The 16,388-nt window shown below is 27.7% G+C and overlaps 1 protein-coding gene and 1 long non-coding RNA gene across 2 annotated transcripts; one reads left to right on the top strand and one right to left on the bottom strand.

Annotated features, from left to right (window-relative positions):
- The first annotated feature begins 1,054 nt into the window (after positions 1-1,054).
- LOC141527626 (uncharacterized) lies at positions 1,055-3,076 on the top strand. The gene is made up of 3 exons (XM_074243197.1): positions 1,055-1,862; positions 2,027-2,623; positions 2,811-3,076. Exons 1-3 carry the CDS (start codon positions 1,679-1,681, stop codon positions 3,074-3,076), a joined length of 1,047 nt encoding a protein of 348 aa, XP_074099298.1. The 5' UTR covers positions 1,055-1,678.
- An 833-nt stretch (positions 3,077-3,909) lies between these two features.
- Positions 3,910-10,976, bottom strand: LOC141527113 (uncharacterized). Its single transcript, XR_012479142.1, has 3 exons — positions 8,964-10,976; positions 8,625-8,855; positions 3,910-8,551 (listed from the first exon to the last, which is right to left on the bottom strand). It is a non-coding gene; the product is annotated as an uncharacterized LOC141527113 (long non-coding RNA).
- Between the last annotated feature and the right edge of the window lie 5,412 nt (positions 10,977-16,388).

The raw sequence follows: 16,388 nt of genomic DNA, 5'->3' as shown, positions 1-16,388 counted from the left end.
ATGTGGAAGAGAATAATAGAGAGAAACTGCAATAAGTTTCCTATCCCGGATAGGACGGGAACGACCGAGGAGAATTCCAGCTCTACCCTCAACTACTCACACTCATCCATACATTTACACTCACAATATATGTATACATTTACATTAACATTTCTATTCTCTCGACTGGATATGTTGGAGGTATATGATAGGAAATAAGCGAGCATCGGTAATGAGAGGCCAATTAGAACACCCCGTCGATGGAATTATCCCTTGGAACGTTCGAAATTCAAACTGGCTGCTGCCGCGAGAGTTGGTCACGGTAATGTTTGTTAGGCACGCAAACTTACCTACTAAACCGGCCCGCTTCTGTATAAAAGTCCATCACCCTCTGCATTTTGCAACACTCAAAACATATATCTATATATTAGGGTGATTCAAAAAAAAAGAATATTTTTTTTTTCGTTTGGTACTCTGAAAAATAGGTTCCTAGACACCTCTAAGAAAGCCTCTCCAAGCATGAGTTCTTAATTGTAACGGGAAGGTCCTCCTTCTTACAGTTTTCTATTTTTTCTTATTATCAGATAGAAAAATTTATATCTCGCTTCCAACTACTTGAAAAAATATCTTGTTCCTTAGATTTTGTAGGAAATTGAATGCTCTACAAAAAGGTCTCTTACGATTTTTTTCGTAAACCCAACCGTTTAAAAGATATTAACGGTTAAAGTTTGATTATTTTTGGGAAAATTTTTTATTTCTTATGAATTTTATAACTCAATGAAAAAAATCATTATGAATGATGAAACTCATAGTTTTGTAGGAAATTTACTGCTCTATAAAAATGGTCTCTTATGATTTTTCGATCAAGTTGAGCGTTTACGAGATATTCATCGTCAAACATCAATGCATATCAATTTTTCTAGTTTTTGATCAATAATTCGAAAAATTTCAATTTATTCTGTGAGTTTCAAGGAAATTTAGACAAATTTGAGTTTTTATTATAAAAGCAACTCCTATAGATGTTTTCTGTTCAAAAATTCATTTGAAAGTTTTTATTCTAATAATATTTTTTTAATTTTATCTTTAATAATTTAAAATCTTAATCGCGTTGTCATTTATTATTATGAAATTTGTTCAGTGCGTATTTTTAAATTGTTTTTCACAAAATATACATAAAATTTTCGTTCGAGGGGATTTTTGTTTTGAATTCCATTTCTTCTTCTGTTTGTCTTCTGAAACTAACGCCATCTATGTTTTTTACTCTCAACTATCTTCAGTATCTACCCATTTAATACCGTATTTTCAGTGTTCCTAAAACTGATCATCTTGAATACGTAATAAAATAATTCATTTTAAATAAGTCTTATAATCATCACATAAATTTATTTATCATCAATTAACCTACAATGAATAAAGAAATACGTTTTATCGGAATACCTCTACAAAGAATTTCGGAACGTAAGTTACCAAAAGTGAAAGAGGTTATGCGTGTGTTTTTCTACCAACTTAAAATTTTAAAGTATTCAATCAAACAAAGTGCTAAAAATTCAGTTGACCAAGTTATTGAACTGTGGAGAAAAATTAGATTCCAACTAGTGGAGCTCATAATGCAGTCAAAAAATTTCTTCGCTATCACAGTCAATGGTTAAAATTACAAAAAAATTTCGATAAAAAGAATTCAGCACAAAACCAAAAGGAAATGAAATTTCAGACTGATCTTGAACAATTATTCGACATTGTGAGCGAAAAATCCTTAAAAGTGCTTGATGATAATATTAGAAAGTTGTATTTGGATAAAAAATTCGGTACCCATAAAGAGATTCTTTCTAATAATGTACCTGTATCAAACTTAACCACAACTATGATGGGAATAGATGAGAGTAGTAAGTATCTGAGATATTTAATTATTATAAAGTCAGGTAGTAGTGTAACTTTTCATAGATGACTAGATGACATTTGACTAGACAATTTTTGGAGTCCTTTCTTAATTATTTGTCATCAAAATGAATAAATTCTATACATTTTCTTCGTTTAATTTATAAAACAGATCTTATTCCAGACTTAGATCAACCGTCTACCAGTCATGCGATTGTTCCAAGTGAAAAATCGGAGTCGTTCTCTACGTATACATTAAGTGGAGTTACAAATTTTGGATCTGATTCAGAGTATGAACCTCCAATTCCGACAAAACGAGCAAAACTTGATGTCTTAACTCCTGAAGTCATTTTTGGACTCGACCGAGCTAATGTCAGCAGTAGAAATGCGATGTTTATTATTGCTCCGGTTTTACTAGCAGTAGGTATTAAAATTGAAGATACAACGCTCAGTTATAGTTCAATTCAACGAGCTCGTATGCTTCAAAGAGAAGACATTGCTAAAGGACTTAATGACAACTTTAAGACACACGATAAATACGTTGTGCATTGGGACGAAAAAATGCTGAATGACCTTGTTGGATCAAAATCTGTGGAACGGCTACCAGTTATTTTAACTGCATTTGGTACCGAACAATTACTTGGGGTTCCAAAAATGAATTCTGGGACGGCAGACAATCAAACATCAGCCATTTTATCGACATTGAGTGAATGGGGTATTACTAATTATGTTAAGGCGATGTGTTTTGACACGACGGCAGTTAATACAGGTAACTTATCAATGATAATTTAATCTAAAAAATATTTAATTATTAACGTTCTAGTTTAATTTTTATTGCTTACTGAATTTCACTTTTGAAATTATTGAGAATTATTTACTCATTTGGATTTTAAATATAATCTACTATTTGTTGAAAATATTAAATTTAACGATAGTTATCTATTTTCTTTATACAGGAATTCATAACGGTACATGTAAGGCAATTGAAAAGACTTTGGGAAGAGAGTTAATCTGGTTACCATGTCGTCACCACATTTTTGAGATCATATTGAGAAGTGCATTTGAAGTATATTGGCCTGTGTCATCTGAGCCAAACGTACCAATGTTCGGAAGATTTAAAAAATCATGGGATGAAATAAATAAAACTAATTATAAATCTGGAATTGAAGATACTGTTGTTGCTGATATCATTTTGGATAAAAAAATGAAATATCTAGTTTAATTGCACAATCCTTACAGGTATGATTTAACTGCGATTTTAAGAAAAAAAAATTTTCTTGTTTCTGACAAATTTTTAATTGTTTTTGATAGTTACTACAACCCCGAGATGACTATAAAGAATTGTTGGAATTGTCGTTGATTTTCCTTGGAGAAATGCCTCAAGAAGAAATTTTTTCAAACGTCCTGGTGCAATTCATCATGCTAGGTGGATGGCGAAGGCAATTTACAGTTTAAAAATGTTTCTATTCAGAAATGAATTTAAACTTTCTAATAAAGAATTGGACGGTCTTCGGCAAATTTGTATATTTATAGTTACACTGTATTTAAAAGCTTGGTTTTCATCAACTTCTGCAACAACTGCTGCTAATCATGACTTGCAGTTTTTGAAAAATTTATTCGAGTACAAAAATATCAATTCATTGATTTCTTCAGCAACTTGTGAAAAAATGATTTTGCATTTATGGTATTTAAGTGATGAACTTGCCATTTTATCATTATTTGACGATACCGTTTCATTGGAAGTAAAAAAATATTGTTGGAGCTGTTAATACTCGTAACGGTACAGATTCTAAAGCTAAAAATTTATAATTGATAAAAACGATTTGAATTCATTAACGCAAAAAGTCTGAGTGACTTTGTTTCTAAAAAGTCTTTAAATCTCTTTAAAATCTTTGATTTACCATATGACTTCCTTGATAAAGATATTGAATCGTGGCCTACTAATGACAGTTACATTGAAAATAAAGAATACTTTAACCAATTGAAAGTTGTTAATGATTCAGCAGAACGAGCTGTTGCATTAGTTAGTGAGTATAATCAATGCTTGACAAAAATGAAGAGCAATTCCAATACTTATTGCAAATTATCAAAGAACATCGAAAAAACTACCCAAACTGCAATAGAGGAAATTATTTACAGTAAAAGTGTACCGTTATGTTGACAATATTGAAAATTATATGGCAGTTGATAATTAAATAAATAAATTCTTCGATAAAAAAGTGAAACACATGTGAAACACACTAAATTGAATTATATATTTAAAAAAATGCACTAATTTTTTGTTTTAATGTAATCAAACATGTCCAAGACTAAAAAAACTAATTAAAAAAATAGTTCATAACATATTTCTATTCATAGAAACTCAAATTTGTCTAAATTTCCTTGAAACTCACAGAATAAATTGAAATTTTTCGAATTATTGATCAAAAACTAGAAAAATTGATATGCATTGATGTTTGACGATGAATATCTCGTAAACGCTCAACTTGATCGAAAAATCATAAGAGACCATTTTTATAGAGCAGTAAATTTCCTACAAAACTATGAGTTTCATCATTCATAATGATTTTTTTCATTGAGTTATAAAATTCATAAGAAATAAAAAATTTTCCCAAAAATAATCAAACTTTAACCGTTAATATCTTTTAAACGGTTGGGTTTACGAAAAAATCGTAAGAGACCTTTTTTGTAGAGCATTCAATTTCCTACAAAATCTAAGGAACAAGATATTTTTTCAAGTAGTTGGAAGCGAGATATAAATTTTTCTATCTGATAATAAGAAAAAATAGAAAACTGTAAGAAGGAGGACCTTCCCGTTACAATTAAGAACTCATGATTGGAGAGGCTTTCTTAGAGGTGTCTAGGAACCTATTTTTCAGAGTACCAAACGAAAAAAAAAATATTCTTTTTTTTTGAATCACCCTACTATATATATATATATATTTATTATGTGTCGTGATTTTTATTCATTGGATCTAAAAAATAATTGCTTAATTCATTCAGTTTTATTTTTATTTAAAATTTATTACGATTAATTAATTAAAAAATTTATGTCCAGTAAAATAATTAACAAAATGTATATACAAAAAATAATTATGGTAATTATTTTTTCGGGTTATAAAATAAAATGAAACATTTTTTTTTATTGACAAACATAATTTAAATTGTTATACACATTTTGATTAAAAAATAATTTACACAACCCAACTAAATTTATTGTTAATAGTTTTTTTCGTTAATCTACCGATCTACTGCAATAACTCAGGTGTTTTGAGTTTCAAATAATAATAAAAATAAATAAAATATTGTACCAAGCGAAAAAAAAAAAAATAAATAAAAAAAGAAAAGAAGAAGCAGTTTTTAGTGGTTAGTGGTGGTGATGTAATGTATTTATACATGTGCATGCGCAGGTATGAAACTACTTGTTCTTTTATCTTCTCTCATACTTGCATGGGCTTGTTACTTCTTCAGTTTCGCTCAATTTGCACTTGCGTATAATTAACCGTAGTATGAAAAATGGTCGGCCACGTGCTACTGTACCGACGCCGAGCTAAGATTTATAGTTATTAATTTTATAATGGACTCGTCAAGCTCAGGACGTTCTTCGATGGTAGTATATCGTGTGTAGCGTAAGCTAAAGTGGAAAGAGTATGATGTGGTTCTCTGGCTGATCGCAAGTACGAGGATAACTTGTACACACGCTGCCAACACATATGACCCACCAGTTTAACACCCCACGACTAATAGAGACATTTAACTGCTAAATCACTCGGTTAATTATTATGTACCGCAAGCTATTTATAAATATCGACTATCTGATTATGAGATTACTTTTTTGTAAATAGAGCGCGATTAAGGACTGAGTAGGATTGGGGATCAAGACAGGAAATTAAGAGTGCGGAATTGTTGCTGATAAGAAATTTTGATACAAATACGATGATTCAACGATAAAATTGTGTTGCAGTCGATCAATTTTACGGTTCTAAATTTTTTGTCTTGGATTCTGATTTCTTGGCTTAGCAGATTCATATCTTCGATAGGTAAGTATTGTGACTCTTTAAAACTACGTTACCTTCAGTCGATATAGAAAATTCTTCAGCAAAGAAATATTCTTGAAAAATAATAGTAAATTTATTTTTTTACTAAAAACTTGTTACTTTTAAATTGAAAAAAAAAATAAACTTTTTTTTTTTTCAGAATATAATTTTTGATTTGGCCTGATATAAAAATTTAACTGTATCAGGCCATACAGAATTTAGGATTTATGTTGTCTAGAAATTGGTTGCCCAATTCCGTGCCCCTCTGCCGTACCCCAATTCAGTAAAAAAAAAAAACTCTTAAAAAAAAAAGGTTATTAATTAATACGTATACAAAAATTTCGTAAGTACAAAAGACTTGATTACAAAGAAAAGAAAAAAATACAATAAATAAACCGAAATGTTTTCTGTCGAAGAAAAGAGGCGGAACGAATTCTCGGAATGAAATTCAATCGCTGACTCGCTCGAGTTCACCAAAAGGACCAAATTAATTATGATCTACGGATGGATGACGGATCAATTTAGATATATATGTCCAGCCCATAAGCCTCAATAGGCTGCTTTGTTTATTTTTTGTTACAATAATTATGTTGTTTTTTTGCTTAGTCAGGTAACCTACGTCCTACCGCCACATATGTCTGCAATATGTAATATGTTATGTCAAATTCCAGTGATCCCACGGTAGAAATTGCGAGGGTTTAAATTTTAAATGTCTGACCATGATCTGGACTATATCTACTTCCGCTTTCTCGGTTATGAAACATTATACATTATAAACAATAACCCATTTCCGGCTCAACAAAAAATACTTTTTATTAAATATTTACAGCTATTTATATCTTTATAAAATTTATTAACGACCGATAAATATATATTTATATACATTATTAAATTTTTTTTAGACTTTTAAGGTAAATATGTTGCGTAACACATAATACTGTCTAAAATTTTTGTGCTGTTCATTTTTAAAAAAATGTCCAAAAAATCGAGAATAAAAAAAAAATAATAATAATAAGAAATTTTGATGGAAGAAAATACAATAAATACCGAGAAAAAAAGTAAAAATGATGACTCGGAAAAAGTAAAATAAAAAATAAAAGAAATGTACGAAAAATTTTCTCAACACAGGTGTGAACTATTTAAAGTAAGGTGTCGGCTCGTCAGCACAACAGGAGAGATGATTCTTAGGTGGTTATATAGGTGTTGGTAAGGGGAAAAGAGGGAGTAACCAAGGATCATTTATTATCTCAAGATTGAATTTCTCCTCGAGGTCCAGCTTGAGAGCCGCTTCGGTTTTAATTAAAATATCGTTATGAGTAGGCGTGGATACAAACTGTGGGACTATTCTCTCAGTAATATTTTTTTTTTATTCATTTCTCATTTTTCAATAATAAAATCAAAAAATGAAAAAGCAAAAGCCAAAGCCAAAGAAGGAAAGAAAATACAGAGATAAAAAATAATAATAACAAAACTAAACTAAACGAGAAGACACACAACAGAATAAAATGTCTGATGAAATTTCCGCGAAGCGAATTATTATAAACGTTTATTGCTTTTTCTCGCGATCGTGGGTTTAATTAAAAATTAATCGCTGTAAATTAATTTAAAGGCAAAAAGAAGGGCATGAATTAAGAGGTGGATAACGATTTATATGTGTAAAAAATCTATATGTATACTAATATAGGCATACTATACGTATACATAAGTATAACGGCGTTGGAAAGGGTGGAGCGGGCATTTGTAAGGGGCGTGACTGTTAAGTTAGCCGATCGTTGGTAAGGCAACGTGTTCGATAATCGAAAAACTCTCAGGTCGATATAAAACAAAAGACCGGCTGGTTATTCTCTCGCTCTCTCACTCTTTCTCTCTTTTTTCCCTTTTTTAAGTCGTTAAGAAGCTCCATCGGTGCCTCCTTGTCTCCCTCGATCATAACCATCTTAGGCCAGAGATTAAGAGAGAGAAAGTGGTAATATGTTTAATATATAAACGATCTTTATATTGAAAGAGAGTAAAAATTATGTTAATGCGAATTTGAGGAGATAAAACCAGACTATAAGGTATCAATATTGTGTTGGGCTAAATAATATCAGTTATAATATCGTGTGGAAACGAAAATCCGAACAAAAACAGTTTCACTGTTAAAAATTGCGCTAAGTCCACGTTCATAAAACTCATCTTAATAACATCTGCACTTTGCAAAAAAAATAAGACTCGTTACAATAATTTTCATTCTATACAAAAAAAAAGTTAAATACAAAAAAATACCAAGAAACCGTCATAATGTTGAAAAAATTGAAAAAAATTTGTTGAAAATTTAAAAATTAAGAAAAAATTTTTTTATCGTACTCGGCGCGCGTCATTGAGTACCCCAAATTTTTTCAGGATACAAGAACATCCTTTTAATGTTTCAACATTTATAAGTAAGTCAACCTATAAAATGCATAAATGTAATTAATGAAATATTATTTTATGATACGTTTAACAAAAGTTAGGTAAAATCAACATGGCATACGTATTTTATTTGAAATTTTTAAATTCTCCGCACATCGTTTATGATTTCAATAAAACGCCCTCTCCTGTTCGGTTATGCAATTTGCTTACAAGTGAATACGCCTGCATACGTTGACTCTGTAGTGGAATCACTGCGAAAATTGAGTTGACTAAAAAATAAAACATATGGCCGACTAAATTGAGAAAATGCGGTGTGATAGCCAATCAAAATGTGTTAATTACAATTAAACGAAGCACGATCAAGTTTCTTCATGAAAGCTTAATGACGGAACTGAAAAAAATTGAATTAAAAAATTTTGTGTTATTTCAGATATCTTCACCAGACTACCATATTGACAGTTATTTTCACTAAAAATCTGAAAAAAATTTTCGAAACGGATTTTTTCACTGAAACTGATATTAATCCAGTAAGCAGTGTTTTTAATTCGTTGAGTATACTTCACTGATGTGAATCTATAAACATAATAATGTATGAAATCATATATTATATAATTAGAGCTGATAAGATATAATATATATATATATATATATATATTATATAATTATACATATTTACATTACATAAATTCAAGCGAAATCGTTTTTTCTCGGGTTGAAATTCGTTCGAAAAAATTTGGGGTACTCAATGACGCGCGCCAAGTACGATAAAAAAATTTTTTCTTAATTTTTAAATTTTCAACAAATTTTTTTCAATTTTTTCAACATTATGACGGTTTCTTGGTATTTTTTTGTATTTAACTTTTTTTTGTATAGAATGAAAATTATTGTAACGAGTCTTATTTTTTTTGCAAAGTGCAGATGTTATTGAGATGAGTTTTATGAACGTGGACTTGGCGCAATTTTTTACAGTGAAACTGTTTTTGTTCGGATTTCATATCTTTTTGTTAAGTGTAATTTTTTGCTCGCCTCTTAATACATTCTTAATTTTAAAATGGAACTTTTCCCGCGCAAAATTAGAAATATGTAAATAAATTAATTAATGCAGGTAAAGCTATTATCATATAAAAGGTTATTTTATCGTTAATTTTGAAAATCAAATCCTAACAAAAAAATTAAAATTCTGTTTCTCTCATAGTAGCTAGTAGCATTAAAAAACTTAACGTGACTGACCCGTGTAAACTCTTCGGTTTCAATCAATTAACTAGCTTATCAATGGGGATTTAAAATTTTTTATGTATATATAGTTAAAGTTTAACATTTTTTTAAATTAAAAAACTTGTTAATCTAGATTTAATGCTCTACTACACATAAATTTAACAATAACAATAATTATTTTGGTAATGATAAACAATGATAATGATACTTTTAACATCAATTTATCATTACCGATATAATAAATTTCATTTTTATAATGATTATCATTGTTATTGTTACAATGACATTATTGTTAATAAAGGGGACAATGCATCATACGCATAATTGTAATACCTATGGCCTAAAAATTACAATTATTTGAAATCCGCTCAATTGAATAACAATGCCACCTACAGGCAACGACTACAAAGTCGTAGAATGTGTACACTATGCAATGAGAATTGCCTAAATCTTGAACTGCTGGCCTGAAGGAAGAAAGTAAAACTCAAACAATCTTTAGCCTGTTGTGTATTTAGTCTAGTTAATAAATGAAATTCAATAGAAAGAATAGGTTTGAAAACCATCCACATATGAAGTTGTTTGATAGTTTGTTCTAGAAATTTTGTATTTATAAAGTATTTTAACATTCTTAATTTCAAAATTAAATTTTTCCCGCGCAAAATTGAAAATTCATAAATGAATAAATTAATGCAGGCAAAGCTATTCTAATATGATAGGTTGTTTATTCGTTAATTTTGATAATCAAATCCTAATAAAAAAATTGAAATTCTGTTTCTCTCATAGTAGCTAGTAGCATTAAAAAACTTAACGTGACTGATCCGCGTAAACTTCGCGGTTAAAAGCGATTAACTATCTTATTAATAGGGATTTTACATTTTTATTTATATACAGTAAAAATTTTAACATTTTTTTGAATTACAAAAGTTGTTGATTTGGATTTAATACTCTAATACACATTAATTTAATAATAACAATAATTCATTCAGTAATAATAATGATAATGATATTTTTAACCTCAATTTGGTATTACCGATATAATTAATTTCAGTCTTATAATTTTTATTATTAGTGTTATTATTATTATGACATTGTTGTAAGTAAATGACACAATACACCATGCGCATAATTGTAAGACTTTTCACCTAAAGATTACAATTATTTGAAATCCATTTGATTGGATAACAATGCAACCTATCGGCAACGATCACAAAATCATAGAATGGTACACTATCCAATGGGAACAACCTCTGATTATGATTGTTCATGTACAAAAAACCTTTGTTCCAACTTCAAATTGTTTATTTCTTGTTTAATTAACATTTTTAATAAGCTGAATATTTGTATTCTAAATATTTGCACTGCGCATGCGTCAACTTTACGTTTAGACTTTCAGCGCGGACTTTTGAAAATTATATTGACCAGCACAGTGATTAGAGTAAGTGTATTTTTCTTGTAATTTCAATTATAGAGGTCACAGGACAAAAGGGCAACGTGTAGTTTTTAATAATTTTATAATAAGTTTTATTTTAATAAAGTAATGAAATTTTTTGTCAATTGTTATGGATTTTTTTTTTTTTTTTTTTTTTTAATAGTTCGTAGTATTCATGAAAATAGAATTGATGAAAATAAAAAAAAATGTACATGCATTGATTAACAATTCTCTCGATATTTTGAAAAAATTTAGAATGAAATGAATATTTATTAGTTATTTATTTATTTACTTAATGACATTGATATTGGCTGACGTCTAACAATTTTTTTTTAATTACTTGAATTAATTAAATAGTAATTCCTAAAAAATTACACTCGTAAATTTTTTAATTTTTTACACATGAGATGTGCTTGTCACTATAATTTTCAAAAGACCGCGCTAAAAGTCTATATACGTAAAGTTGACGCATGCGCCGTGCAAATATTTAGAATGCATACATACAGCTAATTAAAAATGTTAATTAAACAACAAATAAAAAATGTGAAGTAGGAACAAATGTTAAATATACATGAACAATCAAAAATAGAGGCTTGATGACCCAAATTGCTACCAAAATATTAAAAAATGTGACAGGGGGGCTAACTTAAAGGTACATTATTAATAAATTCTTTTTAAAATAAATAAATGGAAAACGATCAAATGTTGAGAGTGAATAATAAAGAACAAACGAAAAGCTGAAAACGTGATAGAAGAAAAAATCAAAAATTAAAAGAAAAAAATTTGGGATTCTAACTTCAGTGAGCTATCCCGTTGAATCTACAGTTTATGTAGAAATAATTCCAGTGCACTCTGGAGGTTGTAGATGCAAGCTGTGAATTAACTTTTTTCAGTGTAGTTGCGTATCTATAGTAAGATTACTACACATTTTTATTTTATCTAGTCTGTGGCGGTGACTTTTCTCCATGAAAAAAAAGTCAGGATCGAAATTTCTGGGCTTAATATAGTTTGTGCTGATAAAATTTAATAATTTTAAGTGAATTAAATGTTATAATTGATTATAATTAATTAATATCAGTAAAATAGAGTATGACTTACTTTTATGATATATCATTTTGGAAAAAGGAGTACCATATAATTAAATAAAATTTTGCAACCTCGAAATACCATTCTGCTTACAGTAAACACAGTCGGTAGTCTGGCGCTCCGTTTACAACGGAATTTTTGAACGGAACTTGGCGCCAGATTCTACCGAATCTGTGGATAAGAATGTTTAGTAGTTTATACGAAAAATTTTGTATTCATATAAAAATTTTAACATTATTAATTTAAGGTTTGTACTTTTCCCGCACAAAATTAAAAAGTCACAAATAAATGGATTATTGCAGGCAAAGATATTATTATATAAAAGGTCGTATGTTCGTTAATTAAAGAGCTCAAATCCTGATCAAAAAATTAGTTTTTTTTTTATAGTACTAGTAGCATTAAAGAACTTAATATGACTAAGAATCGTTTAATCTTCAGTTTTAATCAATAAACCAGATGATCAATGGGAATTTTAAATTTTTTATATACATAAAGAAATTTTTAACGCTTTTTTTTAATCAAAAAAATTGTTAATTTAGATTAAATACGTCAATGCACAATAATTAAATAATAACAATAATTATTATAGTAATAATAATAATAATAATAATAATAATAATAATAAATATTAATATTACTATTATTTGTAACATCAATTTATAATTACCGATATAATTACTTTTAATATATTGTAACTATTATTATTTTTAGCTTTGTCGATATTATAATTTTAGTATTATAACTATTATTACTTTTGGTTTTGTCGATATTACCATTATTTTAAATATTACTATTATTATTTTTATTTGTTATTATGATATGATTACAATTGAGGAGCTGATTTTCAAAAGGGAATCTTTTCATATTTTAAAAAAAGCAGTTTTTTGAATTCTTAAATATTTATTACTTCAAGAATTATGAAGATTCCTAAATCAAAATCAAATTGTAGCTTCATAACCGATAGCACTTTATAGCAAAATTAAAAAAGTTCGATAAAAATATTTAGAATTGGAGATAATCAGTTCTGTGTCTCGATTAATCAAAAATGAAAAGATACCATTTTAAAAATCAGCTCCTAAATTATCATTTATTATTATTATGATATTGTTGCTAGTAAATAAGACAATGCATCAAACGCATAACTACAATACGAATTATCTAAAAATTATGATTATTTGAAACCCGCTCAATCGAATAACAATGCCACCTACAGGAAATGACCAAAAGATCATAGAATGTACACACTGCTTAATGAGAATTCTCGAGACCCTGAACAGCTGTTATATCCGAAGAAAGTAAAACTCAAACAATGTTTAGCGTATTATCTATTTGGTCTGGTTAATAAATTAAATTAAATTAGAACAATATGTTTAACAACATACACATAGGTTGTTGGATAGTTTAGTTAGTAGTTTACTCTGTAAATTTTTTTGTATTCATAAGAAATTTGTTTACATTCTTAATTTAAAGTTTGTACTTTTCCCACGGATATGAAATGTTCATAAAATTATTATAAAAATAAATTTAACTTTTATTTTCCGTAAAGAAACTAGTAGCATCGATAAAATTTCATGAAAATTAGTCACGTATATCTTTTGGATGAGATTGATAGACTTGAATTATCAATCATAATATTTATATTTTATAAAATCGTAGGAAAAATTTTTTATATTTTTAGTATTTTAGGAAATTGTGAATTTGGATTTAATACCACAATCCTTAATAATTTAATAAAATAATCGTATTGTTCAATATTATGAATGCAATTATTTTTAACATCAATCTATTGTTATCATTATAATAACTATCAGTATTATCTTCATTTTTATTGTTATTATTAGCATGATCATTTTTATTACATATTATTATTATCATAATTATGTTGTTAGTAAATAATACGATTCATCAAACTCATAATGAATATAAGCATTATGTACAGAATATTGTCGTTTTGAATGTCCGCGCAGTTCGGTCGCAGTATAGCAGTGCCACCTATATCTGTAAAACACTCGACCAGAATTACTTAGGCAATGATCAGCTGACTATTACATAGAAACTAAACCCAAACAATGTGAGCTCTTGTAGATATTGACTCTAGTTAATAAATAATACTTAATTTAAAAAAAAGTTAATTTAAAAAAATTCATATGTAAAGTTGATAGATAGTAAATTCTAGAGATTTTATTTTAAAAAAAAAAATTTCAACATTTTATGTGATTGAAAAAATTTTCAATTCAAATTATGTACTTTTGCCGCAGAAAATTAGTGCACAAACAATTGTAACAATAAAATCACGTTAAACTTTTATTTTTCGTAGAGTAACTAATAAGCATTAATAAAATTCCATCAAGTATATCCTTTGGTTTAGATTGATAGACAAATTATCAATCATAATATTTATATTTTATAAAATCGTAAAATAAATTTCCATGGTTTTTGTAATATTGATGATTGTTACTATTTCTTTTATTTTCGATTTCGAACTTTCTAACTACAGTTTGTGTTAGAGTAACATTGACGAGCCCTAGTGAGTATCGACGCAAGCTCATAACTTTTTTTTTTTTAACTGTAGTCTCCCATCTAGTAGAGAGTTACCATACATTCTCGAATTATTTAGTCTGTGACATGTCACTTTCTCCATAAGAAAAAAGTCAAAATCTAAAAATCTGGGTCGCTATAGTTTGTGCTAGAGAATTTAATTAATTTTAAATAAAATTTATTATTTTCAATGACCATTATCAATTAATATTGATAATATAACATATAATGTATAATTATAGAGTAATATTGGAGGAAAAAAAAAGTTCTGTAGAATTAATAAAATTTTACAACCTAAAAATATCGTTCTGCTTACGGTAAACACATTCGGTAGTCTGGCGCTCCGCTTACAACGGAATTTTTGAACGGAACTTGGCGCCAGATTCTACCGAATCTGTAGATCTACCAGAAACGGTTCGTGGTTTAGTTATTATATCTACTCATTTTTATGATGGCTTATTTACAGTGGAAAAGATTTAATCAATTGACTATTTAAAATTAAAGACATATGTTAAATATCTTATTTAAGAAAAATGTATTTATTGAGAAAAGTATTCATATTCCAAGATACAATTAAAGCTGATATTTCTTGAAAGAAAATTTTTGAAGTTAAATGATTAATACACAGAAAAAAAAATTTACTTAAATCAAGTAAATAGTTTTGAAGAATTTCATCGTCTTGATTTAAGTAAAAAAATTCTTAAACTAAGAAATTTTCCTTGGTTTAGGAATTTTTTTCTGGATTTTCAGAAATTTTTGTGAGTCTATCTAAATAATTTAAAAAAACCAAATCAGGATGTAGTAGACTAAATAAATTCATGTTTTCTTTTATTTATTCCAATTAGCAACGTTTCGTCAGTATAATTCTGACTTCATCAGACAACCTATGCGTAACATTTAATAAAATTAATTAAAATAATTACAATGAACTTATTAAAATATTATAAAAATAAAAAATTAAATACCTTGAAATATTTAACAAAAACACAAAGTCATACGATACAAAATATTACGTCTGACATCCAGAAAGTACAAACAATAGTCATAGTCAAAAACCGTGTCTTGTAATTGTCAATAATTACAATCTCCTTCAAAAATTCTTAAATCTATATAAATAGTTTGATATGTCCAAACATAATTTTTAATATATTCTTATATACCCATGACAATTGGCCGTATCAGTTCATATATGGTCATTTTTGGCTCAATATGTTCTGATTTCACTTAAAATTCTCATATCAGAGTTGATAAGGTCATATTTGTACTTATATTATAATTTTTCGATAAAAGGTACTGTTAAAATTTTCCGACAGATGGCACATGATCGCTAAATTTTCTCCTCACTAGAGAGTTAATTTTTTTGAAGTAAAAATCAATTTCTTTGGTTTTAAATTTAAATACTATACCAATTTGTAATTAACGTATATATTTACTTTAAAACAGATACAAATTAAAAAAAGAATTTTTTTTTCAACTCAGATCAGAAAATTTTTTCAAAGGTAGTAATAATGAATCGATCAATGTCAAAAAATAAAATTTTTCTCCTTACATATTCAACTTGTAATTAAAGATTTGAATTAATAAGTTATTTGGTTACTTAATTATTAATTTTAACTCTAAAAATTTATTGAAAATTATTCCAAGCATTAAAATAATACCTATAAATCAAAATTTAATGATGTGCCTTAAAATTCTGAAGACCAAAAACAGATTTAATTTTTAAAAACTATCAAAAATGCAGTTATTAAATATATTAAACATACAGCTTATTAATTCAAGTTAATTTATTAAACAAATATGTTTATCTATATTCATATATTAACGCACCAATTTTAAAG

This window comes from Cotesia typhae, unplaced genomic scaffold (genome assembly GCF_013202065.1).
Source record: "Cotesia typhae breed Kobodo isofemale line unplaced genomic scaffold, CoteBio_Ctyphae contig_4, whole genome shotgun sequence".
Taxonomy (NCBI): Eukaryota; Metazoa; Arthropoda; class Insecta; order Hymenoptera; family Braconidae; genus Cotesia; species Cotesia typhae.
Note: the sequence above shows the minus strand (reverse complement) of the source record. Positions and strands in the feature narration are given on the sequence as shown.